The sequence below is a fragment of the Phasianus colchicus genome, chromosome 12 (assembly GCF_987193195.1).
Source record: "Phasianus colchicus chromosome 12, bPhaCol1.hap1.1, whole genome shotgun sequence".
NCBI classification, from domain to species: Eukaryota; Metazoa; Chordata; class Aves; order Galliformes; family Phasianidae; genus Phasianus; species Phasianus colchicus.
The window spans coordinates 11,109,252-11,137,132 of NC_143447.1; the positions used below are offsets into that span (position 1 = coordinate 11,109,252).

Sequence of the window (27,881 nt, forward strand, 5' to 3'; positions counted from 1 at the left end):
CTTCGTGCCGCCCGGCCGCCGACAGCCCCGAGCCGGGCAGCCGGGGCGGCGGGCAGAGCAGCGCAGCGCAGCGCCGCCCTCAGGCCGAGCCCGGGGCCGCCCGTCCCCGCCGCGCCGAGGGAAGGGGCCGCGCCGTCCCGGCCGGCGGCGGCAGCCCCCGGCGGAAGAGGAAGTGGAGCCTCCCCGGCAGCCGGCGGCCGAGGCTCCGTGACGGGCGCGGGGCGGCCCGTAGCCGAGCGGGCGGCGGCGGCCGAGGAAGATGAGGGCCGCCGTGCTGCTGTGGGCCGCGCTGTGCGGATCGCTGCTCCCGCCGGTAAGGGAGGAGGCCCCGCGGCCGGGCTCTGCGCCGGGCGGGCGGTGGCGGGGCCGGGCCGGGCGCTGCAGCCCCGCGGGGCTCCGGGTGTCCTCGCCGCGGGCCCGTCGCTCTCGCCGCCCCCAGACGCGGCGGGCTCTTCCTTCGGCCCGGCCGCGGTTTCGGGGCTCGCGGCGCTCCGGGGGCGGCTCGGTGCGCTCCCAGGTGCTCCCAGGCCTCCCCAGCGGCCTTCCCCCGGGCCAGGCCCCGCGGCTCCCCGGCGCGGCTCCGGGTGCGCGCAGATACGGGCCGCGCCGGGCGTTTGCGGCCTGTTGTTTTGCCCGTTCGTTGTGCAAATGACGCTTCGTGGGGCATCGCCTCGTGGATGTACGGGGAATGCCGTAGGTAACCTCCTGCCTAATGGAGCCGGGAAACGTGGCAGCGAAAGACCTTCATCGCCTGTTGAAGCTGTATGGAGGGTACACCTGCATTATGTACCGCTCTGCTAAGATTTTTTTCTTACTTGTTTCTTTTTTTTAAAAAACGTATTTTCTTTCTTGCTTTGGTAAGTCAGGACCCAGAGTATCCTGCTTGATAGCCTCAAAGTAGGCACAGTTTTCTTTATCACTGTGAGTGTGGCTGTGGGTGAAGCAGCTCGTGTCTCTGCACAGTGCTGCCTTGCTATCTGTGAGCCCCATGAAGCTGCTGTCAGTTGCATTGGAGTTTTCTGATGTTACTCCTTGGCCTTAACCCTATGGTTTGCTGCTACTGACAGCAGGTGTTTCCTGGCAGCCTGTGCAACTCCAGGCCATGCCCTGCCTCTTCCTGTGCTCTGCATGTGTCTCAGCAGGCTGGTTCTAGCTGAGCTGTTAGGTCAGCTCACCAGCCCTGAGAGCAGTGCCCCTGAACTGGCAGCACGAGGAGCCAGGCTGCTCAGGCAGCAGACATGCAGGGAAGGACCACCGCTGCTCTCCAAGCACAGAGAACTGTTCCCCTGCCCACAGCGCCCAGAGGGAAGGAGTGTTTGTGTCGCAGTGCCAATGGAGAACTATGAATGTTGCTTGTTCTGTTTGTGCTGAGTCTTTCTCACCTTCTTACCTTTCTGTGAGGTTCATGTTGTTACTTGCTGCCTGTAAAATACCTTTCTCATATTCTATGCGTTTGAGTTTCTTGTATGTTTTATCTCGATGCTGACAATGATGGACCTTATAAACAGGCTTGGCTTGGTCTCCTTGCCCACTGAATCCCATCAGTAGAGGTGTTCTATGTGGAGGGGTTACCAGTGTGCTTGGAAGCAGAACAGTGAGCCCAGGCTTATATCCCTGCTGTACCCGGATGCATAATAGGAAAAATGAGGATTGAAAGATGTCCTATTCTCTATGAAAGATGAGGAATTATACATGAAAGGCTAAAGACAGTAAAAGGAGGCATGAGGAGGGAACCACCGGTCAAAAACAGACAACAAATTGTTTGAGAACCATTGAGAATTGTCTTCATTGAGAAGTGTTTTCAGCCAGGGGCAGCAGCTGGGCCCTTTTCTCGGGTGGGAACATTTTTCTGCCTATGGGACAGTCCTTCAGTCCCAACCTGTGGCCTTTGTCTTTTGTGAAAGAGGAAAACTGAAGCAATTGCAAAACAATAAAAATTCACTTGGATGCAAGATTACTTCAGTTGGGATGTTCCAAATAAGGTACAGCATGCTGTGTTTCTCTTTGTTTTTTGCTTCTAGATCAGAGCTCAGCAATGAATATATCAGGTCTGGATCCCTCTCCTGCCTTGTGAGCAGGAATTGTATTCCCTGATTCATCCCTGGAGCAGGAAGCCTGCCAAACACAACATGCGTATCAAATCAGCAAGTAATCACTCCTTTTAGGCAGGCTTGTGCTAGTGTAGCATTAACACTTGATTTTCTGGAGCACAGAAAGTACTACTTATTCTCTTTCAGGAAGCAGAAGGAGCTTTAATGGATGGAAATGTCTCGGTTTTGCACCTGTTGAAGTCCCTTATGCTTTTAATTTGCCATTAATTTGTACTTTCAGGTGGCTGCATTTAAGAGGAAGTCTTGGTAGTTCTGTACTAGTGATAAATCATGAAACAATGGTGTCTCGCCAACGGCTGAGGAACTGCTTTGTGCTAAAGAGTTAATGTGCTCAGGCCCTTTGACACAGTTCTACCAGCAGATGTTCAGGCTCTATGGTCAATAGAATGGATTCCTCTGAAGAACGTTTTTGCTATTCAAACCAGGCAGACATAAACCTCTGAAACAATGTCGTCACATGGCTTTCTTTTCTCAGTAGGTCTCACTTGCTGTAGAATACTGATAGCCAGTCTAGCGAGGGAAACTTCTGTAGCACTCTCATTGATTAGCACAGGGCATCTGCCAAATATTTGAGATTCTATCCTGTTACCCAGCTTCCCATCTCTCATAGAATCAATCCGTTCATGTATTTCTGAAAAATTCTGGAGGCACTTTCTCTTCCTGACAGATTTTTAGGGGAACATCTTTACAGTGATAATCTAAAGCTTAATTCAGAACACCTTGGTTTATTGCAGATAAATGCAGATGAAGGAATCCTGCATGCTTCTGGAAATGGTGTAACTCCCTTAACAAAGGATTACTGCATAGCTTACAATTCTAACTGGATAACTCTCCCAAGCAGCCTGGACAATGCTGTAAGTAGTTTCTAATCATACTTTATAAGAAAACTAGAACACAAGATGAATCTGGATCAGCTATAACTGATCTTTGCATCTTTGAGTTAAATTGGTGCTACACTGAAAAAAAAAAAATTTCTGCAGTGAACATTTGTATCCCTTAACAAGACTTTTCTAAAGTTTATAAAGGTGGTACTCTCTCTGTTTAACACTAGTTTTAAATACATTATTTTTTTTTCTTCAGTGTCATCACCATGTCCAAGTTTTAGATTTGAGAGTAAAATTTTTTATTTGTTTATAAAAAATGTTGTAAACATGTGAAACACTTTCTCCTATTTGTTTGTCAGTTTGATCTCCTGTTTAATTGTCTTGAAACCATGTGGTGGAAGAGCAGACTGCCTGGAACATTCATCCTGCCACATTTTTGAGAGTTTTTCAATCCAGGGTGTAAGGCAAAAGCACGTCTTCTTCGTCCAGCATTTTTGCTATAAACAGGAAATGTTTTGTGTTTGGAAGTGGTGAAGGCAGTTTTATTCTTCTCATTTCTCTCCTTTCCCTTCTGTCATTCATTAGCAGGTTAACTCTGTGTAAAACAGAAAAAAATTACCTGTCTTCCCAGCCATCTCTGCTGTGCTACTTTGGGCACTAGAATCACTAACTAAATCCTGACAACGATTTTAAAATCATTGTCAATCTTGAATTCAACTTTAGAATAGAAATATTTTTCTGAGGTGCCAACAGTTTTTGAACACTTGTTGTGCCTCAGAACTCTGGTTATATTGCACTCATTGTTTTTTGTTTTTGTTTCTGACTCATAAAGCCTGAAAATACTACAAAACGTACGCTGGATTCTCCAGAACTACGGGCAGTAGTTTTCCTATGTAGTATGATATTTCAATGGAATTTATATGAATATAATATTTCTGATGTCATATGTTTACATTACAGCTACAACTGCTGTGAAACTTGTTACCAGCAGCCAGATGTTTCAGCTACGCACAGCTACCAATCTCCTTCAATACTGTGGGCTGTAGAAACCATTGCCCTGATGTTATGTTGCTAAATGTGTGCTCCTTTCTGTTATGCCTTTTTGTGGGAAACCTCAGATTAGGAATTCCAGGTAAAAGTGAGTTATCAAACTGCTTTCTTTCTGCTCTTCTCTCTGCAGACTTTCAGGTCTCTGGAAAACCTAACTTCTACGGTACTCTGCGATTCTTCTGAAGTTCCTGCTGTTGTAATGAAGGACAAAGCAGTTGTTGTGATGAGAGGAAACTGCACTTTTTTGGAGAAAGCAAAAATTGCTCAAAGTTTGGGTGCTAAAATGCTGTTGATTGCCAGTAAAGCTAGGCTGGTAAGTTACAACATATGATTTTCTTCTGTACTGCTGTAACGTCTTATCTGTTGGTCTGAGGTAGTGTTGCTCAGAGATAGCTCAGAGAAGTCCCAGAAGCAGAGGACCATGGGGATGTGTGGAATTCCAGTGTGAGTTGTTAATCTTCCCTTCTGAGTGCAGTGCTACTGCTCATGTGACCAGAGGGCCATGCTCCCTGTTGTCGTAAGTAATATTTTGTTTTAAACTCACAGTGAGAAAAAATAAATCAGGAAAACTTCATCCGAAACTGAAAATACAGAAGGCATTGACATATCTTTACAGATACTCCTGTTATTTCTTTTTGTTCTCTATTACAGCTGCAAAGTATAAGTACAAATATTTGCAGTTTCAGATATTGTGTCATCACAAAAAGTTGATCTTTGCTTTAAATGCATAGGAAAGAAAAAGCATGTTTTGTTTATTCCTTATAATCCTGTGAAAGCACAAGGCCTTCATGAATCCAGATGTGTTGGTTGTAGCTCCTATTTTGACTTAAATACATCTGCCTTTGTTAACCTTTTGCCAGAGGTGATGAGCTAGCTCTATTTTCCTCCCTGCAAGTTTTATTTAGATTTAGATGAAATCTAAAGGACAGTCTGCTTATAGAAACCTGCTTGGCAAACAGACACAACGTATGAACCACTGACACTTTCTCTTCTAGTCTCCTCCTTCAGATAACAAGACTGATTTTGAAAATTTATCTCTACCAGTTGCTCTTATAAGATATAATGACATAATGGATATGCAGCTGGTAAGTAATATAATTTCAGCATGTAATGGTATGTATAGTCTTAAGATTTTTGAACAAATAAATAAAATAATTTCAAATCAGATACGAATGTTTTCCTGATTTGAATGTGAATAGATACTCTTTCACAGGATGGATATTAAGTCAAAATTAGGCTTTCTTCTTCAAGATAGTTTGAGAAAACGTTTAATTAGATCACTAAGAATGGGAAACAATACTGGAGGGAGGGTCATAAATAAAAATCTACATCTTAAACAAGATAAGTATCCTTCTAGTAGAGTTGGACAGAATTGCGGATGCCTGACGAACGTCAGGAGCTGTAGTGCAGAAGCAAGAACAGCTGAGCTGACATCTAGCAGTGTGATATCTTGCAGGCACGCAGTCAAGGTGGATCTTAAACCAAGTGTGATTATTTTTTTAATTATTAATATTATTTTACTTTTTTCTTAATCTTTCCAAGATGATATGTTCTTTTCTATAGCATGACAGCATCCATTATGGAGAAGTTAGTTAGTATAATTCAAGTTTCTGTGGATGAATTCATGGTCAGATGCTGAATGCGTAGCATTGAAATCTGGCAGTTTGGTATCTCCTACACTTCTATTCAGGGGGATTTGTTTTTGTTTGATTTGTTTGTTTTATTTAGTGTCAAATAGCTTTGCTAGGCAGAAGTTGCACTCCACGTGTTTTCCAGTAAATAGCAGAGGCTTGCAGCAACCTGTGTAGTCTTAGCTCCCTGGATTTTATTTGCAAGCTCATTTCACCATTTCTGCTCTTAACCTTCAGAGCTGCCATGGGAAGTTGTAGTAGGTAAGTATGTAAACTGAAACTGTGCTTGGATATCTAGGATTTTGGTTATTTTCTCTGTTTTCCTGTTAAAGATTGTTCTTGCAAAGCATTGATACGCCGTACTCATGGATGAGTAGTTTTGGTTTAGGTTGTCCTCTGTCCTGAAATGTCTTCATTTAAGCAAGAGAAGATAATGATTTTTGCTTAGTTGAGTGACTGTAATATATGCCTTACTAACCTGGAGGGAAAGTAGGGCAAGGTAAGATCCCTGATTGATGCAGACAAGACTCAGAACAACTTAATTGCCTAGTATTGTTCTGTGTTGTTTCTGTGCAGCTATAGCAGTTCACCAAGTAACTTTCCTAGTAGATTAGTGTGCCAGGTGATGTCTCATACTACTGTTGAATCAAGGAGAAAAAATACTCTTTTTGTCTTAGAAAGAAGCTGTCTTCATGAAAGTAGTAGGAATTAAAGCCTAACCTTGAAGTGACTCGTTCCTAATTCTGTTGTGTTTTTTGCCAAAGCCTTCTGTCGCATCACCAGCAGTAGCTGTTCTGAATGATATGTGCTGCTTAGGTGCTGTCAGCCATCGTACTCTTCCTATTTCAGCTGTGTTTGTTTTATTGCTTTTCAAAGCTTCCAACTTCTTTTTAATTAGAAGAGTGACAGTACCAGTCTAAGGGGAGCTGGTTGGTGTTTTCGTATAAAACTTCATTTCTTTTAGCTTTCACCATTTGAATCAGGTGCATGAGGAGTGTTGGTTGCAATACAGTGTCACAGACCTTCTGGGAAACGGGCAGTTCTCGTGCTGTGTTTCATTCTAGTGCTCTGCAGTGGCAATTGAGGCTTCACAAGTTCTCAGTGAAGAGCAGAACAATAGTAACAAAAGGAAATAAGTGCTCTATACTCTGATGTGAATTATGCTTCTTAAATTTAGTGGAACTGAAAGGAAGAACTGGGTTTAGACATAGAATCATAGAATCATGAAGGTTGGAAAAGGAGCCACCCACCTACCACCAATGCAGCCTGCTAATTTGTAATTCACTACTGTAAATGTGTAAGTCATTAGTTTTTTGTTTGTTTTTACATACAGGATGCAGTAATTAGAGTAAGACTTCTTGCCTTTATCCAATTTGTTTCACTTCCTACAACTGTAATGTTTCAGCTGTTTTTCTTTTGTATTTTCTAAAAGTCTGATAATCTGTTCCTCCGTAACTTGAGGCAAAGGAATGACTTCTGACTTCTGTAGGCTGCAATAAGGTTAATTTCTGTAATTATCTAATTCAGGTGCTGAGATGAATCTACTTTCTTCACAAATGGCCAGTGTTTTCCACTGCACTATTCAGCTTCCCATTCAGTCTCTCCACTGCCAGTTTGATCTTCCTGTAGCCCAACTTGTCTGACACATTCATGTCTGTTTTTATCCCACATGCAGTCTGTTAGCAAATCTGTTCTACCACATCTCTGGAGTCTGTTCTCATGTGGGGCTGCTATAGGTGCCCTGGCTTGCTTCAGAGACAGCAGCAAACTTTGCCCATCACCTGTCAAATCATCATCCTTTCTCATCTTTCAGTCTAGTTAAAGCACATTGGTTTTGCTTTGAAGGCTTCTATACAAACTGGTATTGGTTATGCATCTGCTCCCTCTCACCTTTTGCAGTCTTACGTTTTTTAAGTTACATGAAATTGCTTTCTTTTCTTTTTGAATCCATCTCAAATCGTGTTTGTGAAAACTTTCAAAACTTTCTGTTGCTGTGAGTTTTCACCATGTCCTGTCTGAAGCATCCTGCCTGTATCTGAACTGCGAGGCTTGTGGTTTCAGTAGGGAGAGGCAGACCTCTGCTCATATCTCAGTGAACGTGTGTCTGTTTTTCAAGGTAATGCACTCCAGATATGTTTTCCTGCAGAGCTGAGGTCTTTGCTAGCAGTTGGTGTATTTGGGGAATGAAAAATGTTTGAGCTACAGGCATAACTTCTCAGAAGTGTTGTAAGATGGCAAAGTAGTACCTTTTTGCCTTGTTCTATCTATATGTTGTCACAGCAATAGTAATAAGGCTGTTTTCAAATCTGAGCATCCTGGAAGGTGGCATGAAAGGCATCAGTGCTTTGTGATGATAAAAGCATGGGATATGTTATACAGTAAGTTAAAATTATGATTGCTACCCTTGTCTAGGTTAAGAGCAGGAAATTGTATTGTGTTGGAAAATAAGTAATACAGTTTTCTTCTAGTCCCTGTGAACCAACTTGTTTGTTGTTTTTCAGACTCTTGGAAATGAAATTAATGTGACTCTCTATTCACCACCTTTGCCCGAGTTTGATTGCAGTATGGTTGTCATCTTTGTAATTGCTGTGTTCACTGTGGCACTCGGAGCCTACTGGAGCGGAATAGCAGAACTGTAAGTCTGTACAACAGAACTGATTAAATTAAATGGACTCAAACTCTGTGAAATCTGTAGCTGTTATAAGAAACAATATTCTTTTAGGGTACTAAAGGGTTAGAAGATCCAGGTGCAGTTAGATGCTTTCCCTTGAGCTTCTTCTCTGTATATGTAACACTTGAAAAATCATAAAATTGTCGTGACCTAAACTGCTTAGAGTTTTCTGCTTAAAATAATGTTTGATTAATATGACTATATTTCTGAATAGGAAGAGTCTGAAGGCAGGCATGCAAAAAGGCGTAACACAGTGTACGCTTTCCTGGTCTCTTCCTCTGCTGTATCCCTCAGTAGGTCCTTGAGGAACCCTAAGCAGTAGATTGTACAAGTCCCTCAGGAATAATGCAGCTCTTGGCAGGATGAGTGAGAGTTAATGTTTTGATAATGTTTTGATACCATATACCCCATAACTAACATCATAACACTCTAATATCTGCGGCAAAAAGTATCATGAATTTCAGTGACACCTTCAACATCCAGTGATGCAGGAGGTATGTATGCATATATGGTCTGCACAGGGACCTGTACAACTGCCTTGTCCCCACTGGCTGGGTGGCATCTTCTGGGATGTCTGCACTACAATTCTGTCACTGGGAGCACTCAGGAATACAATTCACTTGTGTCTGGGTGGCTCCAGCCAAAGTCCACCCAGGCTTATCTGCCTCAGCTCTGTGCGTTATCTGGTGGATGGCAGCAGAGCCAGGGGGCAGAGCAGCTCTGGGCCTAGGCAGGGGAAATGAGATGTGTGTAAAAGTATGGTGTGTGGCCAGAGCAAGGAAAGAAGTGGATAGGAGGGATTTCTGCATGGTGTTGGAAGACTGTGAGCTTTAGTGAATGAAATAAAGCACACTAGGTGCACAGAACTTGTTTTAGTCTTGGGTTAAATTGGATGTAGCTGGTCTTGGATATCTGTGCACGTAGCAGGGGCCAGCATGCTTTACTGCATACAGCTTCACGCTCTCTGTTCCAGTACTTTGTTCCCCAGAACTCAGAGTGGATTGCATGTGATAACTATGGCTTCCTCTTTCCCACTGGTTGTTATGCAAATAGTAGTGATTTTTTGTTTTCTAAGGAGATTAAAGAAATAGAAGGGGGGATTCTTTCTTAAAGGTTGGATGTGATTATACTTCTTTTTTGCCCCACAGTGTTTTAGGGTGTGGCTGCGCTGAATACTAAAATAACAAAATGTGATGCTGTCTCCCATTTTGGAGGAAAAAAACCTAGATGTAATTATATTAAACTTGTTAGACGTGCACTTTCATAAGTCTAGGCTGAGCTTTTTTTTTTTAGCTGCTTATTTAAAACATGTTTTCTAAGAAGGTGATTCATCTTGCTCCTATGGGCTTTTTTCTTTTGAAGGTAGTTGTTTCAGTGCTGAATTCAGCATTTTGTTGTAGGTAGGCACTGGGATCCGTCAGGAACATGCTATCTGATGGGCAGGTTTCACTAGTGTCTGTACAAAGAGTAGTAGTGCTATCTGCTCAAAGAACAGAGAAAAACACAACAGTTTGTCTCCTTATTTTGCATGTGAGCTATAAATATGGAGTATGCGTGCATAGAAACCTGACTTCTGGTGAAAATGTCTATTTTATGTCCCCCCCTTCACTTACTCTGTGTTTTAAAGGTAAAAGAATTAGTTTCTAGCTGGCTTTGTTACTCTTATGTTTGGGGGTTTTGCAGAAGCTTACTGTCTGTAATTGAGGTTTCAAAACCTGCAATTTGCATGGTTTTAATTTATCATAGAGATTGTCTGTATTCAAGATATTTTGTAGTCAGAGGTGATGTGCTAATAAAGCTGAGAGCACACATCCTGAAAAGGTTAAAAGTTTTGATATTAGATAGCTTTTCCTCACACTGATCAGGATTTTGATTGGGAATTCTCATTAAAGTTGACAATTCCCTTACTGTTGGAAAGGAAGGTGGGTAAAAACCTTTTTCTTGTGAAATGTGCTAAGTTACAAGTGCACATCTTCATCAAAAAAGTGGAGAGAAACTCAATCAACACAGTTGCAGCTTTTCTGAAATCTTTAAAGCCTGATAGAAATGAGGTTTAGGTCTAAATGCTATCAGTTTAAATGCTTTATAACAAACAATTCTGATCACAGTAAAACTTTTTCATAATCTGTCATCTGAAATAAATGTGTTTGTCATTTTCCTAATATAGTGAGAATTTGAAAGCAACGGCAAGTCCTGGGGACAGAGAAACAAGAAGGAAGAAGGAGGAAAATGTTACTTTCACCACTCTGACAGTTGTCTTGTTTGTTGTCATCTGTTGTGTCATGCTGATTTTACTTTATTTCTTCTACAAATGGCTAGGTGAGAAACAGTGGATAATTTCATTTGATGTATTTTTCTGTGTGATCTTATTAGGTGTCTAAGTCTGAAAAGCTAGATTTCTAACTGAAAATAAGACTAAGACAGGGGAGGTTTAGGTTAGATACTAGGAGGAAGTTTTTCACACACAGGGTGGCGATGCACTGGAACAGGTTGCCCAAGGAGGTTGTGGATGCCCCATCCCTGGAGGCATTGAAGGCCAGGCTGGATGTGGCTCTGGGCAGCCTGGTCTGATGGTTGGCAACCCTGCACATAGCAGGGGGTTGAAACAGGATGATCTTTGTGGTCCTTTTCAACCCAGGCCATTCTATGGTTCTCTGATATGGTTGTTATTTTTTTTATTCTACACTCTGTCATTGAGGAGAAAACTGAAAAAATGCAGTTACTAATGAAAAAAGAAGAAAGCTATCTTCTACTGGCTTAGAGTCTGCCTGTACAGTGCTCATTCTGAGTGAAGTACTGTGGAAGAGAGGTGACTGGTGAGGAATTTTAAGAAAGAAAGAAATCCTCCTTGATAAATACTGATGCTTCTGGGAGGATGACAATGAGTGATATTCTTTGAAGTCAAATTTTTTTTTTTTTGTGTATCACACACAGCTGACCTTGGGTTTGTGGTTGCAGTGCCCTCATTAAAGTATCAAGCTAAATGGCACTCTCCTGATAGAAAGCACTGAGGCACAGTAGCAATAAGGTAGTTTCTTGAATGATGCAATTTGATTAAAGTCTTGTTTCCGACCTGTTGATTTTTTTCCTTCTGCAACCAGAAAACATGCACTTTTTAAAATGGTGCTTTCTAGTCCAAATACTGTAGCTTTCATTCTGAAATCAAATTCCTTCCAAATTCAATATTTCTTAGAATTTTTTTATAGTTCACCTTTCTATTTCTACAGAAGAACCTTCACAACGCTCATGTCTGGCTTTGTTTAGTTTTGGTTGTCTTGACTATATGGGCAGTGCTATGCTGGCTAAACTTGTCTAAATAGAAGACTGATGAATCTTTTAATTTGATCAATAGTTTTAGCTTAAAAATTTCACCTGTTTACTCAGTTTCAGGAGTTGTAGGAAGAAGTGAAGGAAGAGACCTCTTAAAGGAGAAAGGGACAGGAGAATGAAGTGGAGAGTGAGGCCCTTTAAAGGAGGAGAAACAGAAGGGAGTAATAAATTAGGGAGAGAAGAAAATGTGAGTTCAAAGAAAATATGTAACATCTTTTTCGAAGAAGCCTTAGTTCTGTGCTCTTTGGATCAGACACAAACTGTTACCATGGTATGATATGCTGTTCTAGGGAAAATTCTGTATTTAATTAAAAACAAACAACCAAATAAAGCCCCACCACGCTGATGTGATTACCATAGCATGTGAATGTAAATCCTAACATCAGTACTTGACATTAGGATCAAGTAACCAGTAAAGCTATACAATTTCCCTTAACCAGCTTCTCTGTGTAGACTGAATTCCAGATATTTCTAGATTTCTAAGTTCCTTGTGTATTTCATACCTAAACATAAATAATGTCTTAAGTTTTGGGTTATGGAGTTTTCTCTGTTGTTGCTGGTGTGATGCCTTTGTGGTAGCTGGAATTAATTCTGAGCAGGTCCACGTTAATACAAAATTAAAAATCTGAGGGTACTACTCATACTAAACTAAAGGGTGTGGAGGAAAAGTAAATACTTTAGGGAAAAAAAAATCCAGACACTCCCTCAAGTTTTCTGGCTTTTATTGGTTCTATTGCTTTCTTTGGTTCACTTATAAAAGGTTAAGCATACTTGCAACTTCACAAATTAAAAAAGGGATAATCTTTAAAGGGCTCATACTGACATAGTACTTTAACTTAGTGTTACAACATTACTATCTTGAATATACAGTACAGAATTGCACAAAGTATGCATAAACTTGTGATAGACACATACTATAATCATGGTCTTTAAAGCAGAACAGTGCTGATGTGTGCATTTTTTTGTTGCCTTTCTAGAGGTGCTAAAAGCAATTGCCTATTTAAATTTACTTCTCAAATTGTGGCATAATTGTGTAACTGAAGTGCTACAGGGAGTGTTTCCAGCACAAAACTGCTTGTTTGCTCCCCTGCAGGGATGTGGGGGAGCAAAAGTGAGAAAACTCGTAGGTTGAGATGGGATTTTACAAGTAAAGGAAAGGCTGTGAGCATAAGTAGAGCAGAAGGAGGAATTCGGTCACTCCTTCCCATCAGAAAGGCAGATGTTTAGCTACTTCCAGGCCTGCATCATGTATAATGGTTACATGTAAACACAGATGCCTCAAATGTCTTGGGACTTCTTGTAGTCCTTCAGCCTACTTGCAGATGGACAGAAGCGTGTTATCCGGGCTGCTTGGGTCGCAGTTCCAAAATGTAGCACTATACAGGCTGCTTTGAAGAAAATTACTATAGTCCAGCCCAAACCTGCACATCTGTCTTCTTCTAGATATTACAATTACTTTCTAACCAGACCTATGTTGTAATCAAGAAAAAACCCCAAGCAAACTACTGTTTCTATTGTCTGTCTGTATCTCAAGGAGCTTACTGTAAGTTAGGATTTCCAGTGTATCGCAAGTTGGAACTCAGAATATAAAGACACTTCCCAACCAGGTAGTTTATAGCTTAATAGAAATTTTGGAAGGGGCAGGATGTTTAGAACCTTAACGTGCCACTTAAATCATCCGTCTGATCTTGGAGTTGCTGAAATTTTTCTGCACGAACAGACAAAATGTCTGCAGGAAAATTTGATGGGAGGAGTATTAACAGAAATTGAGAAAGCTGATAGTTCTAAAAAATACATTAATTTTAGCTATAACCAAAGAAATGCACCTCAAAGCAGTATCAGATGTCATGTTTTTTCTTGAAGAAAAGAGAAGAAAAAGGTTGGGTTTTGGTCTTTGGTTGTGGATGTTCCTTTGTTGATTTTCAGTTGTTTGTTTTGTTTTGTTTTGTTTTTTAACTGCCATTTGGAGATTTCAAAACTGGTGTCTTGAAGAGAACTAATTATGGCAGAAACATTTCAGATTTTGGCCCTTTTTTTTTTTTTTTTTTTTTTATAATCTGTTGACTGTGATCTCCAACAATGGTGCACTGAGTAGTGCTACAGCTGTTAACAGTTTACATCACATGTATGGGTTTCTGTTTGCCATGCTTTTTCCCCACTGTATTTTGTCACTGACTCTTATCTCTCACTCTTTTTATCTAGTGTATGTTATAATATTGGTCTTCTGCTTGGCATCTGCAATGAGCCTGTACAATTGTCTTGCTGCATTAATAGGAGAAATCCCATTTGGGCAGTGCAGGTACTGTATGCCTCTCAATTTTTATAAGGTGTTTTTTGGGTATCTTCTGGTTGCTAGTCAGGGTAGTGTGAAAATGTTTGATAAAGTCTGCAGTTTCAAAAACTCCTGAGTGTTGGTGAAACAAAGGGATGGATGAGGGGGTGTGAGGATGAGAACACTTTGTACTGCACAGCACAGGCATGTGTTTTGTCTGTTGTGGGCTTTCCTTTCACTCAATTACTTTTCTTTCAGAATTGTGTGTGGCAACAGAAATATTGAAGTGAGGCTTATTTTTCTTGCTGCATTCTGCATAGCAGCAGCCGCTGTCTGGGCTGTGTTCCGAAATGAAGATAGGTAAGTGACGCATTCTGACTTGAAAGGGTAATATGAATAATTGTCCTCAACAAACTTCCTGTTGTGCAACTCATTCTGGCACATGATGTCCTTCTGAACTTCAGTGCTGATTTCAAAGAAATTATAAAAGTATTTATGAAACTTACCAAGTATGGGAATAATAGAGAACAAAGCTATACAAATGAACCGTGTGGTAATTTGGAGTTGCAAAAAAATTATGAAGGTGAGGACCAACTAGCTTGGTTGTTACTGATCACCATGGAGTAGAAAGATGTAGAAATGGGAATGTAAGCATAAGGTCATAAATAAAGAAATACTGTAGTAAAATCCTCAGTAGCATCTAAAGCCATACTGCAGGCAGGGCTTCTGCTGCACTTGCTCACTGAGCAAATGAGCAGCCGTACAAGTGAACGGCAGGAGCCTGCACTGTCCTCTGCTGAACTCATTTTCTGTGTACGACACTGGGATTAGGGAATAGCATAAAAGCTACTATATTTTTGCAGTTCCTTTAGCAGTGCTTCATAAAAAATAGCTTCTTGCTTTTTGTTCCCTTTTGCGATCTTGCTATGTCCAGCAAAATCCAAAATATCAGTGTTATATATAGATTCCATGAGTAACATGGACAAGGTGTAAACGTGTGTTCTTATGTTTAGGTGGGCTTGGATGTTGCAAGACATTTTGGGAATTGCTTTCTGCCTAAACTTCATTAAAACACTGAAAATGCCCAACTTTAAGGTACTGTAAGTTACAGGTTTTTTTTTGTTTTGTTTTGTTTTGTTTTTTTTTAATAATAAAAAGGTGTTATAATGCCATATATCCATAAGTTTAACATCAGGAGATAGCTTTTCAGTACTCAGGAAGGACTGGAAAACAATAATTGTTTACTGTTTTTAATAATGAAAAATAAAAAATTGGTATGATGTGTTTTTCCTTTTTTTTTTCTCCTCCGTTCTTTATTTATTTTTTTAACATTGTGTTACAGTAATTTTAACAGAAACTAATTGTGTAGTCTTTGAAAGCCAATAGTAACAGTTCTTTTGTTTTTTTCTTTCTGCCAGTCCTGTGTGATACTTCTAGGCCTTCTCCTTCTCTATGATGTGTTTTTTGTCTTCATAACACCGTTTATCACAAAGGTATGTCTGTGAATTTCTCTTCAAAATAAAAATAACATCTGGTCACTGTGGCAGTATTTTTGTCAGACAGATCAGTATTTTGGTATTCTCGAGGCAGAAATGCAGACTTCCTTTTCTTTCTTCCCATTTAAGACAGCAGTGGTTTAAATTCCTATTTTATATGGGCCATAGATCACAGTGCTTGTTCAGGTGCCATAAATTTCTTAAATGAGTTAAATCTTCTGCAGTCCTAGAGCCAGAAATACTCTGGCCCCAATTGTGTGACAGGGTGATAATGAGAAATGACTGTTCTCCAGTTTTCTTCCTTTTCTTCCTTCTTTTGCTTTCCTTTTATGAAACATGCTCATTGCTTTCTACAGTGCTCATTTGCAGTATGCTACGAAATTGTATGCAGGCGTACTTTCTCTTCTTTAGAAGCAGAAAGGTCATGGCAGAAAAACCTGGCACGTCTTTATCTGAACTTTAGCTATGTGTAGTGGATTTATGGGTTTGATGTTTTTCTTTTCTTTTTTTTTTTTTTAAAGTCATCTTATGCTGAACAGCATATTCTTACACTGAAAACAGTACCATGGTAATACTGCTTTCCTTTTGATGTTCAGGATTTTTCCTGAAATTTTCAGGAAAAAAATTGTAAGATAAAGTGCAAGCATTTCTTGTAGATGTAGTATAAGAATGCTTTGGTATATTAAAGTGCTAACATTGGAAAAATAACCTCAATTTCAGAATGGGGCAAGTATAATGGTTGAAGTTGCAGCTGGTCCCTTTGGAAACAGTGAAAAGGTATGAAGTTTTGTTTTAATATTCACAGTGTACAAATACTGACATTTTGTAGCTAATTCATAGTGTGCTTTTCGGCATAATTTTCTCACAAAATATAGACAGCTTTTGCTATTTTCTTGTAAGTATTAAATACCTGTTGACTTGGGTTTGATCCTAGAATGATGGAAACTTGGTGGAAGTCCCTACTGAACGCTCAGCTCCCCATGAGAAAGTAAGGATTGTATTTCAGATACTGGATTTTTAAATCATTCCCTCTGAAAAGACTATTCTTTTGGGGAAAACCTGACTATCCAAATTTCTCTTCAGGGCCTGGAAGTCATTGATCAACATTGTATTGTTAGGATAATAATCCAGACTTGCTATTCTCATTATATGATTGAATGCTGTCTTAAGTTGTTTTTAGTGTGTGCATATTATTTGCAAATCTTAAATTCCAGTTTATCTATTGCCTTAGGCGTTATCCACTCCCTGTTGATTTCTGGTTTTTGCTTTAGGTTCTACCTATTTTGAAGTCCTGCATTAGCGATACATTAATGATACTAAAACTGCTCATTCATTAAAAAAAAAACACAGAACACCAAGATACTTTAAATTAGATTTATTTGGGCTTCTAAAATACTGTTTTACAGTTACCTGTGGTTATTAGAGTGCCTAGACTTGAATACTCAGCAGCGACACTGTGTGACATGCCTTTTTCATTGCTGGGTTTTGGAGACATTATTGTCCCAGGTGAGCAGATATTTTTGGTGATTTTAACTTTGGTTTTGATTCTCAACTGACTTAAATTAGGATTTATTCTACAAAGTAATTATTAAATCACATGCAACAGTTTGTGTTGCTTTTAGTATGGAATACAATGAAAGCCAGAGTAGAAGAGAGCTTGGTGTGTTACAGTATACTTAAATAATGAACAGGTTTTTTTTATTTATTACTTTTCTTTAGCATTGCATTTTTTGACCATGCGAGTTCCATAGATAAATCCAGTTGTCAATACTAATGAAATCTCACTGAAATCTGGCAGAAAGCAAGGATTCTGTGACTTAATAGCATTTTTGTGTCATAGACTGCATAATTAGAGTTGAGGTAATGGAAAATGTATCATCAAGTTTTTCTGTCTTTCTCAGAAGATCTGAATTTGGCCATAGCTCAGCTTGGAGTTCTGGGCAAATTACTTAGGCACAAAGCACCATCTCGTGATGACTCTCCCTTTTCCTGTGATCTGCACTGAGGCAAAATAGCTGATTGCTAAGAGCATTAAAATTCTATTGAAGAAAAGTGTTAAAACTAGGTTGTTACTTTTCCATCTTGGTGCCTTTGAAGTAGCACTGAAATAACACAGAGTACTTAGCTTGCTTAAACGTAAGAAAAGCTCTTAATACCCATCTCAGTGACATATTTGTGCTATGATTTAGATTTTTCAATACTTACTTTAGGATTTCTGAAACCGGTTCTTGGCTTCCCTGAAAAGAATTGGGAAGAAGATAACACACAGTGAAGGGAACTCTTACTGTAATTTCTTTTTATGCTGCTTTGATTTGGAGAATTGAGGAGAAAGGAGTTCAGGGCTAAACTTCTTGTTAAACTATTAAACTGTTTTTCCTCTCTGTTCAAGGCCTTCTGGTTGCCTACTGCCGAAGATTTGATGTTCAAACAAGTTCTTCTTCTGTATACTATGTTTCCTGTACAATAGGTAAATTGAGATTTTTTTTCCAACAGTACTAATCTTCATGCTATTTTTTTAAATGGCAGAACTACATAGTTTTCTTCAAGTAAAGGTTTAATGTTGTCAGATCTTTTCATCAATCTTTTTAGTGTGGCTGCCCATGCTTTAGGTGAATATTTTTATGATAGCTGCTTTGAGAAAAAAATTTCCTGGTTTACTACATTGCTGGCTTTGTTTAAAAATATACTTGCTCTTGATTGTGTTTTATAGCTTATGCTGTTGGTATGGTGCTGACTTTTGTTGTTCTGGCATTAATGAAGATGGGACAACCTGCCCTTCTCTATCTTGTACCATGTACACTCATTACTAGCTCTCTTGTTGCTTGGAGGCGCAAAGAGATGAAGAAGTTTTGGAAAGGAAGCAGTTACCAGGTAGGGTGGATGCCTTGATATATTTTGGTTCTGTTAATTCCTTTGTATGTATGCTTCTCTAAGTACTTGGTAATACCAGCAATCCATTTATTTTTTCTAGTCTTAATGGTTAATCTTCTATAAAGAAAAGGAAGAAGCTTTGACTCTTTGAAAATCTTAGCCTTGTACATGGTATGCGGAATGAAACTTAAGGAAAATGAAATAGCTGGTTCAGTACTCATAGAAGGTCATTTCTTCCTTTTTTTTTTTTTTTTTAAACAGTGCTTATCTATCATCTTGATGTGGTATAATATGAGTCACTGAGTTGAGCATGCAGATTCCAGTCTGCAATAGTAGTCCTGTGTTAAGAGGTGGTTCAAAAGGGTTGGTGATGTACAAGAATCTTAGACACTAGTTCCTGTGTGTCACTGGTGTTTTACATTGTCAGGATGATATGGAGTGTTCAACAGCAAAGTATCTGGATGGTTATCTGTTCCTATCCCAGTGCATATGTACACACCTGTGGGATTCAGCATTTCCCCTGAGATAATCTCTGCCACTACCCAGGCACTGCAGTACTTCAGTACCAGCAGCCATCTGCCTTTGACTGTGGACACACACAACTTGCCCTGATTGTGCCACAGCTGTGGTAACTATGTGTCAGGAGCCCCTGCCAGCTGGCATTTATTCTAAGACAGACTGATCTCAGCATTGCTCTAAATTTAATGCTGGAGACCTGAAATGAAATGTTGTTTGAGTTCAGAAGCTATCTCCTGTATGTGGGCTGTGTTGAACTCAGCTCAGAGAATGGATAGAGAGTTGATTGTGAAAGCTGATGATGCAAAGGAGCAGCTTCTGGTTACTCAGTTTCTGGATTGCAAAGTTGCAGTGGAGCAATGGAAGCCAGGTGGTGGCAATTCCTCTAAAAGTAAAACAGGTAGTCATGCAGCTCCTAAGGTATTGTCAGTTAAGCATTGCCTCCTATTGATGTAATCAGTGTTTTGCACCTGTGCCTGCTGAAGGCTGACTGACTTTACAATTGCTCAGGAAAAGATTATCACTTGAACAGGATACCATTGTATCTATGTCTACAAAAAGTCTTCTCTTTTGTAGGTCTAGCAAATAGAAATGTATCTCTGTAGGTCCTAATGAGTTCGGTTTACCATCCATTTGAATATAAATTGGTGACTATTTGCTATTCTGGAATGTGTTACATATCAAAATTCATCCAATCGTAACTGACTCTGTTGGGAAAAGAGCTTCACTGTTTATCTTCCTCACTTGAATTCTGTGTAAGATCAGCCTATTGACCTAAGCAAACCTGGCAAATCTCTTTAGCAACAAAAATTTCGTGCACTTCTAATAGCAAAACTCATACTTGGGAGAATTATGTTGCCATAGTAGTTACTTCACGTCCTTAAAACTGGTTCCTTGAAGGATTAAAACTGCTCTGAACTTTAGCATGTTTTGAGGTCAGATGATCTCATTTCTGGCACAGTTTAAACTGTTGATTTCCACCCCCACTACTCCACCCCCAGTTAGACTTGTCTCTGACTGAACGCTTTTGTGTAACTTTTAGAAAAACTCTTCCTTTTCTATAATTTTCCAAAGATCTTTTCTATGTTTTCTTTTCCTGAGGATGTTATTCAAGCTATGCTCACAGAATGTTGTCATGGTCTTTTTCATATGTTGTCCTCCCAACATAAGGCTGTAATTTGAACTGCCCTTACTGATGCAAACAAACAAACAAAAAATCCATGCAATCGCAATGTCCAAATCTTCAGCTTTCAGTGCTTGTTCTGAGGAGGGAAGATATGGAAAGGAGACAGGATTACCTTTAGCTACCTTGAGCCTGCTGAAACCATGGTAATTTGGACTTGACTAGGAGTGCTCCATGGATAAGGGGTGATGAGACATCTGGGGAGCTTTGCTTTGTCCTTACGGGAACGGTGAAACCTTGCAGACTTGTCAGGGCAAAGCATGCTAAGATAGGGGTACAGCAGGATGTACAGGGTATCAGATGACTGAGCTTCATGAATGCTGCTATTTCTTGTAATCCACTAGTTAGCTTTTTTTTTTTCTAATTTAAAAATAAGTTGTCATTGTTGTATATGATTTTAATAATTGAATGAATTTTATTTAGGTATCGGACTCTCCCAGGACGCCTTTGCTACAAGGTGTGCTTATAGCCTTCTTTTAATGCAATTTGATTAATCATCTTATGGGATTTTTTTGCTTTTTGTCCCCCTCTGCTTCATCTTTTCATTCTTCTTCTCATCTATTTTCCTTTTCAGTTTTTTTCAGAGTAATTCATTAGAAAGGAGTTAGCAATGAAGTCAAGTTGTAAATCTGCTTTTATTCTCAGTTGTTGTTTTTTCCTTTAAAGGAGCACAAAAAAACTTTATGAAGTGTGAATAGAGCCATGATTCCCAAGACCGTAGGAAGACTTTGTATTCTTTTTTTAATTCTTTAACTACTCAAATCCCTAGGAGTAACTTCAGGTGTTTAAAAGTGGTGGTATTTGTGCTGTTATTAAATATGTGCAAGTTCCCCTGCTAATTGTTTTATGCTGCTGCATTGGTCAGAAACCTTCCTAGAGCTAAACAATTTTATTGTCTTCTGTCTGTTACAATGCTAAGCATTTTAATTTGTCTTTAGTAACTGCTTCTTCAGTCTCTCTGTAATCCTCCTGCTAAGCAATTTACTTCGTCCTCTACTATCTGCAGTGCTTGCAGCAGGACAGGGAGTAAGGATTCAGACCAGCTTTTGAGGTATTGCTGCTGCATGGCTCCTAGACCATAGCAAGAAAGTTTCACCTTGGTAGGCTGAAGCTCATGACTGCTGACACAGACATGGTTTTTATTTTCACTGCCCATTTTTGCAAGCACAGCGTGTAGAGAGCAAGGCAAGTTTCCAAATTTCATGTTTTTGCAGAATTTAAGCACCTGAATATAAGCTTGAATTACAGACAGCAGACTAGCTGTGTATGTATGTTTAAAGAGCATAACTTGTCTGTTCTGTGCTGAAGAAAATTTTAGATAGTGAGCTATGGCTGAGTGTATCTTAAATTCTGAACTGGAAAGTACTTTTCTTGTTAGCTTCTCTCTTCTAATAAGGTGTACTTTAACAAGTTAAGTTTGATTTAAAAGCCTTTGTAATAAAGAAACTAGATACAAATCCAAGAGGAAGCTAAGAAGTGGGAGGGATTGGGCACACATTAAAATCAGGTGGCCAGACTGCATTGCTGCTGTGAAGTTCGTAGTAAAGATTTTTCTGAGTCTGTTAGTTTGCTTGTACTCCTCACATATGTCTGTGTGATGATGTTTGATACTTGTTTCTAGTTGTCAACTTGAAAATACTGTTCAGTTTTGATTGGTGCAGTCTATGAAATCATTTCAGTAATGCCATGGAAAATCCAGCAGTTGTAGAATTTTCTAAGTCTTCAAGTTGTGCGAGTAGTCATGCCAAATTTTACAGCCAGTCAAAGGGAAGTGCTTAGAAATGTTTCTTACCTTTCTCTGAAACAATAAATCAACAGATTGGCATGTTACACAGCAAGCATCTGCTGTATTGTCAGTTTAAATTATGTTTTCAAGATGCTTGTGAATTAATCACAGGTGTGGTTTAAGAATTATGTGAGTGCAACGTTATTGGAGTGAATCTTATTTTCTAGTGTGCATAGGTATTATGTACTCTTGTATCTGTCATGACACCCCATGAGCCCCCCAGGAATGTCAGGAATTCAGATGTAGGAAAAAGGCTGATGAATTTGTTCCACTTGAAAAATGTTTGTCAGCTCCCCACAATGTACAGTCTGATTCCTGTGGCTCTTCTAGGCTTGAAGCAACAATTTGTCCAGATTTTAGTACTGTGCCTTCATCTTGCTGCTGGCTGTTATAAAGATTCATGTTGCTTCAGCATTGGCTTTGAGGATGCAGTTATTCTGAAAGAAACTACAACTGAGATGAACTTATGGAAGAATCTACTTAAGAGAAGTCTACATGTTTAGAAAGGCATCTGTTGTCTCTGACTTCCAAGCTGTGGGCTACCCTTGTCATATATTGTGGAGAGATTCGAAATAGCAGTTTTTTTTGATCTTGTGAAATTTATGTATATCAGAAAGCCCAAAATACCTTTAAGTTTAGAATCATCGTAGAATGCTGTGGGGTTGAAAAGGACCACAGTGATCATATAGTTCCAACCCCCTGCTATGTGCAGGGTCACCAACCCCCAGACCAGGCTGCCCAGAGCCACATCCAGCCTGGCCTTGAATGCCTCCAGGGATGGGGCATCCACAACCTCCTTGGGCAACCTGTTCCAGTGTGTCACCACCCTCTGTGTGAAAAACTTCCTCCTAATATAACCTAAACATCCCCCGTCTCAATTTAAAAACATTCCCCCTTGTCGTATCACCATCCACCCTTGTAAACAGCTGTTCCCCCTCCTGCTTATACGCTCCCTTCAAGTACTGGAAGGCCACAATGAGATCTCCCCGGAGCCTTCTCTTCTCCAGGTGAAACAAGCCCAGTTCCCTCAACCTTTCCTCATAGGAGAGGTGCTCCAGTTCTATGAGCCGTTCTGGTTCTAAAGGGATCTCAAATATTCATTAAGCAGAGACTTTAAATATTAAATACATGTGATGTCATAACCACATTTTGTGCTGCTTATCTGATGCAGAAAAGAATCTTTCATGTTGGGATGCAGTCAGTTGTTGTGAATAATGTTAACTCTTCCTTCTGGAAGCAGTTTGTCACTTTAATGTGGGAAACATTTTACAAAAATACTTTCCAACACTGTCCTCTCTATGCCAGCTGTTGGATGATACTCCCTAGGGTAAAGGGGAAGCCATATTCACCATACTGGGTGTAATGTGGTACTGATTGGCTTTCTTTTTTAATTTCTTGTTTGTTGTGTTTTGTTTTTCCTGGAAACAGATAATTGAATCCTCATTTAAAATGACTGTTTGGTTTCTGTAATTGTAGGGAGTGTTTTGCTTTGGTTGACTTTTGATGTGGGTTTTTGGTCACAGTACAGGGCCAATATTCTAGATATACTGAAGTGAATGTAAGGCTGTCATTGGCACAAGAGTTTGGTATTTGCTGCTAGACTGCGTGTGTGCTGTTGCTATTTTTAGGTGTATCAGCAAGCCTTAATTCTCCTAAATTCTGATGCGTGAAGATAAGAGGTGTGGAAAGGCCTCTCTTGGTCAATATCAGTTACCCTGATATTGTGCCCACTAGACTCTCCCAATTCCAGAACCTTGTTTCTGCCTTGGACATGCTGTCTCAGATTGCTGTATGACACAATGGTGCATCTGGACTTAAAACAGTTTAGTTAAAATAACCTAATTTTAATAAGATATGTTTGCATACCTTGCATTGACCCTGCTATGTTGGTATAAAAGGACGTGGCACAGATGTGGGTCATAGCTAGAGAAGAGGAGAGATTAAGAGAAGACTCTTTTTTGCCCTATCTGGAGAGTCATACTGTGCTTAAATGCTTTTGATACAACAATGTTGAAGTTTAAGGGTAGTTCAGTGGGTGCCTGTCAGGAAAGTAATCTTGTCCTCATCACATGGAAATCTACCCTGCTTGGAAGCCACGTAGCCAGCAGCTCATTCATCCATGTCTTTGTGTCCCTTTTACTACTAAGCAGGATGGGTTACTCTGGAAGAAGCTATGTACGTTTTTCTACCTTTTGATGCTGAAAGTATTATGCTTTTGCCCTGATAACCCTGCCATGCTACTCAGGAGCTCCTGACATGTTCTGTTTTCAGCAGAACTACTGCTTTCATATTTTCTGTCCCTGTGTGTCAGCTGTTAAAACTATCCAAAACTTCCCAATCTTTGGCCACCTGTTAATGATGAAGTTCTCCAACTGGTGGATCTTGGTTTGTCATGCTAACAAATGTGCCTGTTACCTTTGTGATCAGTGCCTTGTCCCAGGAATGAAACCAGAGCCCTCGTTCTTCTCTAACAGTAGAGCAGTGGATAGGGAAACAAGCTGCTTTTTAGTCAGAGAAGAACAAAATTGTCCTGTGTTACTCAGGTGACTTTTAATCAATTGCATTAATCTGAAGTTAAAATTGGTTGTGTAGTAATCTAGTCCGTGTTGACTTCTGTGGCACGTCTTTACAGTTCCATTTCCTTTGTTCTTTTTAAGATAATAGGAAAATTTACAAAGAATGCATTTGGAGTGTACAGTCCATAGCTAGCTTGTACTGTTATGAAAAAAAGGAAGTCTTTTCTATTCAAGTTATTGCTTACTAACTTTAAATGTTAAGCAGGATCTAAGCTCTATTTCCAGTTCTCCAAAGTGTGTCTTTGAAATTTTTTCTTAACCTGAATCTCTTTTTTTGTTTTTCATTTCAATAATTGAGACACTTTTGATGTGTATGCTTAATTTCTTGAAGAATACTTGAATCTTTGGACAGTAAATGCTTTTATAGTGGAAAGCATTAACAAAGAGAACTTTGATTACTTGGCTTGAATACTTTTCTGATCTACATAGAGGACTTCCTATCTGTATGCTGCTAAAACGCACTCCTAACATATGTTTAATTATATTTCTCTTAGCTAACAAATACTTGTACCAGTGGGGGGAAAAGCAGTATTTCTATATAAAGAACTGTCCTCTTTTTTTATTACTTTTTGCACCTAGATGATGGAACATCTGGATTACCCAGGAAATGAAGAAGGCACAGCACCAGCCAGTGAGCAGCCTGGAGGACAATAACATGTAGGATTCTGGCTTAAAATAGTATTGAAATTTTTTACAGGTGAATTGCAGTAAATTTGGTGAAATTTTCTAGAGTATTTCATGCTCTGTGTAGAAGGGTTTTTACTCATGCACCTATATTTTTATGAAAAATATTGTTAATAACATAAGAGTAATCAAAATAGATTTGCATTTTTACAGCCAAAACATATCTAATAAAACTGTGCCTTATTTTGGTTTGAATAAATGGATATTTTCTATGCAATTTTCCAATGTTCTTCTATACAGTGTATTTTTATAAAATTTTCTTGCCCGTATCACTTTGCATGAGATGTTTTGTTAATTTTGAATAAGGCTGATCAAATTTAATTTAAAAAATAAACAGTAATAGCAGAATTCTTCACAGGATTTCTTTCCAGATTTTGAATGTGAAGACAGATAGTAATGTAACTACAGAATGAAACTATAGATCTGCAAGTAATTGAAGAAACAGTGTGTATGTCAATCTATGTAGATCGTAAGCCATAAAATAGATAACAGGGCAAATTTTAATTTGTAGTAGTGAGCTTTCTTTTTTTGTTTTATTTTTCTTGGTGGGGTTTTTTGTTTGTTTTTTTCTCTGTAGTTTCACAGGCTTATGCCTCGATCATGAAAATTGTTAAGCTTTGATGCACATCTTTGGATTATATGCATTGTCAACCATCAAAAACACTAAAAGTGTGTGTAGGAGGTACTTACAGGGTGGCACTGGAAACTTAGATGCAGCTCCTGGAATAGCTGGCAAACAAGACAGTGTTAAAGGCCAGAAGTTTTTGTTCAACAAGTGTGATGTAAATCTTTGAGAGGGGAAAAAAACTAGAATTTTATGTCTGGACTGGTTCTTCTCTTACCTGTCAGGACTTGATCTATATATGTGGTCTTCATTTGGCTTTGCATCAGTTCAAAGAGGTGGGAGATGAGAGGGCAGATGTTTCTAGCTTTTGTATCTGTACTGCAGCTTTTTTTTTTTTTCCTTTCTACATTGAAGAAACAACTGTTTTTGAAAATCCGTTGTGGTTGATAGACAAACAACTGGTTTGAATAGCATTAGCACTGCTTGTGTTAGTTAAGGCCACTCAGTGCCTTTGTTTAACTTGATTAATCCTAATTTGTTTTAGTGTTTTAATACTCTAAAGTTAAGTACTCTTAAAGACTTGGAAAAGGAAAATTGGTTTGAATCATTAATTTGCTTTTAGAAGAGGTTGAGTTTGAGTGCTTGTTTGATGCTGCTTTTTTTTTTTTTTTTTTTTTTTAGTTCTTCTGTGGGGGGAACTGCAAATTGAGGGGGATTAGGCATAGAAAATTGGTAGAACTGCAATGCTAATAATTTACACCAAAGAAAATTGGAGAAGTCATCTACAAGGAACCACCGAGTTCACTTACTGCTACCATCAGGTAGTCATGAAAACATTTTTCCTATTTTTAATTGAATGTAATTCCTGTAGTCAATACAAGTCCAAGAACCATACAGAAAACAACCAAATAAGCACATGCTGGGCAATGGCAGTGCAGCCCTTTCTGCAGTGCCTCACATAAGTGCCTCAGTGTTGGTCTGAAGGTCACCTCTAGACACTGATAGTTAGGGGCGTGTTGGCTCAGGAGAACTTACACTGGTTAAATCTAGTTTAGCTAGATTTACTTTGGAAGTATGCTAATTAAGACAACTGTAAAACTATATTGTCAGTTAAAAAAGGCTTACTGCAAATGTACTGCTTGATGTAACTTACATCAAGTTTAAACTGTTTTGTTCTTGAGAGTCCTGATGTAAACAAACTTACGGTCTCAGTGTCAGTTATTGCTCTTCACACAAATTGACCATGGTGCCAGTTGATACGGGTAAGATAACCACCTTGTTTGTAGCTTTGCAACTTCTCTAAGAAAACAGGAAGAGTTTTCAAGTTCCTATTTGCCTGTCATACCTTTCTTGATCTAAGCCTGAGCTGGCAGCTTTACAATTAAATGATCTTACACACTATCTTTAATTTTTATTTAATTCAGGCAGCTGTGCTAGCTGACACTTAATCAATTACAATATTCCTTGGTGTTCTGACAGACAGAAAATTCTGTGCCTATTTGCTGTCATGGTCTTTGACAAGCCCAGTATCTGCCAAAGCTAAGTGGTTATGAAGAAGTGTTTGGAAATTCCTGAAAGACATGACACTGTAACTCACTGCAAGTCAGAGTACTCAAAACTCTCAGAACCTTTGCGAACCTATGTGAAATGACTTCTTTTTCTGTAAAATCTTCTGTGTAGAGGATTTATTTAATTTTTGCCTGGAACTGATAATGGTACTGATAATGGACTAGTATAAATTAAGATGATTGTTGTCAACAGAAGTGTGTATTCAGCAGCTGGCTGTGGAAACTCTGTTGTGTTCTGTGCCTAATTATGCTCCATGCCTGGAAATTCCTGAGGTTTCACACATGTGCTGCAGTTTGATGGGATGTAAACTAACTTTTTTCTTTTAAATGCTTAGGAGCTTTGTTTACAAAAATGATGGAATTTTAAATTTTATACAAATAACAAGTTAGTTCTGACTACTGAAATTAAGTTTTTATAAGCTTAATAGAATTCATTGCAAGACTTTTAGTGATTTTGAATGTTTCTAATGTTAAGTTTGGTTAGGCTAAACACTATGTTAAAATCATTTTTAATAATATAAAAACCTTGCTATTTACATTGTATGTTTACTGACAACAACCCCCTTTCTCATGACTCTGAATTTATCACTTTAAGATTGTTATTAATAAATGTTACATGTGTTTAAAAAACAAAACAGTTGAGCAGTTGCTTTGATTCATCTTATTGTGAAAAAATGGGAAAATAGTTACAATTCATCATACCAAGTGAATTAAAATGCATTTGCAGTGTAGATGCAGTTTTTATCC

The 27,881-nt window shown here is 39.2% G+C and overlaps 1 protein-coding gene across 4 annotated transcripts; it reads left to right on the plus strand.

The window, feature by feature from the left end:
• The first annotated feature begins 125 nt into the window (after window positions 1-125).
• SPPL2A (signal peptide peptidase like 2A) lies at window positions 126-27,863 on the plus strand. 4 transcript variants are annotated; one of them, XM_031587659.2, is made up of 17 exons: window positions 126-313; window positions 2,846-2,965; window positions 4,116-4,298; window positions 4,981-5,070; window positions 8,118-8,251; window positions 10,455-10,606; window positions 13,820-13,916; window positions 14,148-14,249; window positions 14,903-14,984; window positions 15,308-15,382; window positions 16,106-16,162; window positions 16,320-16,373; window positions 16,792-16,891; window positions 17,775-17,852; window positions 18,096-18,256; window positions 20,379-20,412; window positions 24,897-27,859. In XM_031587659.2, the coding sequence occupies exons 1-17, from the start codon at window positions 260-262 to the stop codon at window positions 24,926-24,928; spliced, it is 1,605 nt and encodes a 534-aa protein (XP_031443519.1). In that variant the 5' UTR covers window positions 126-259; the 3' UTR covers window positions 24,929-27,859. The 4 variants fall into 4 exon arrangements, with proteins under 4 accessions (XP_031443519.1, XP_031443521.1, XP_031443520.1 ...); XM_031587661.2 differs by lacking the exon at window positions 16,320-16,373 and having other exon boundaries at window positions 128-313; window positions 24,897-27,858; XM_031587658.2 differs by lacking the exon at window positions 20,379-20,412 and having other exon boundaries at window positions 245-313; window positions 24,897-27,863.
• Window positions 27,864-27,881: the final 18 nt, after the last annotated feature.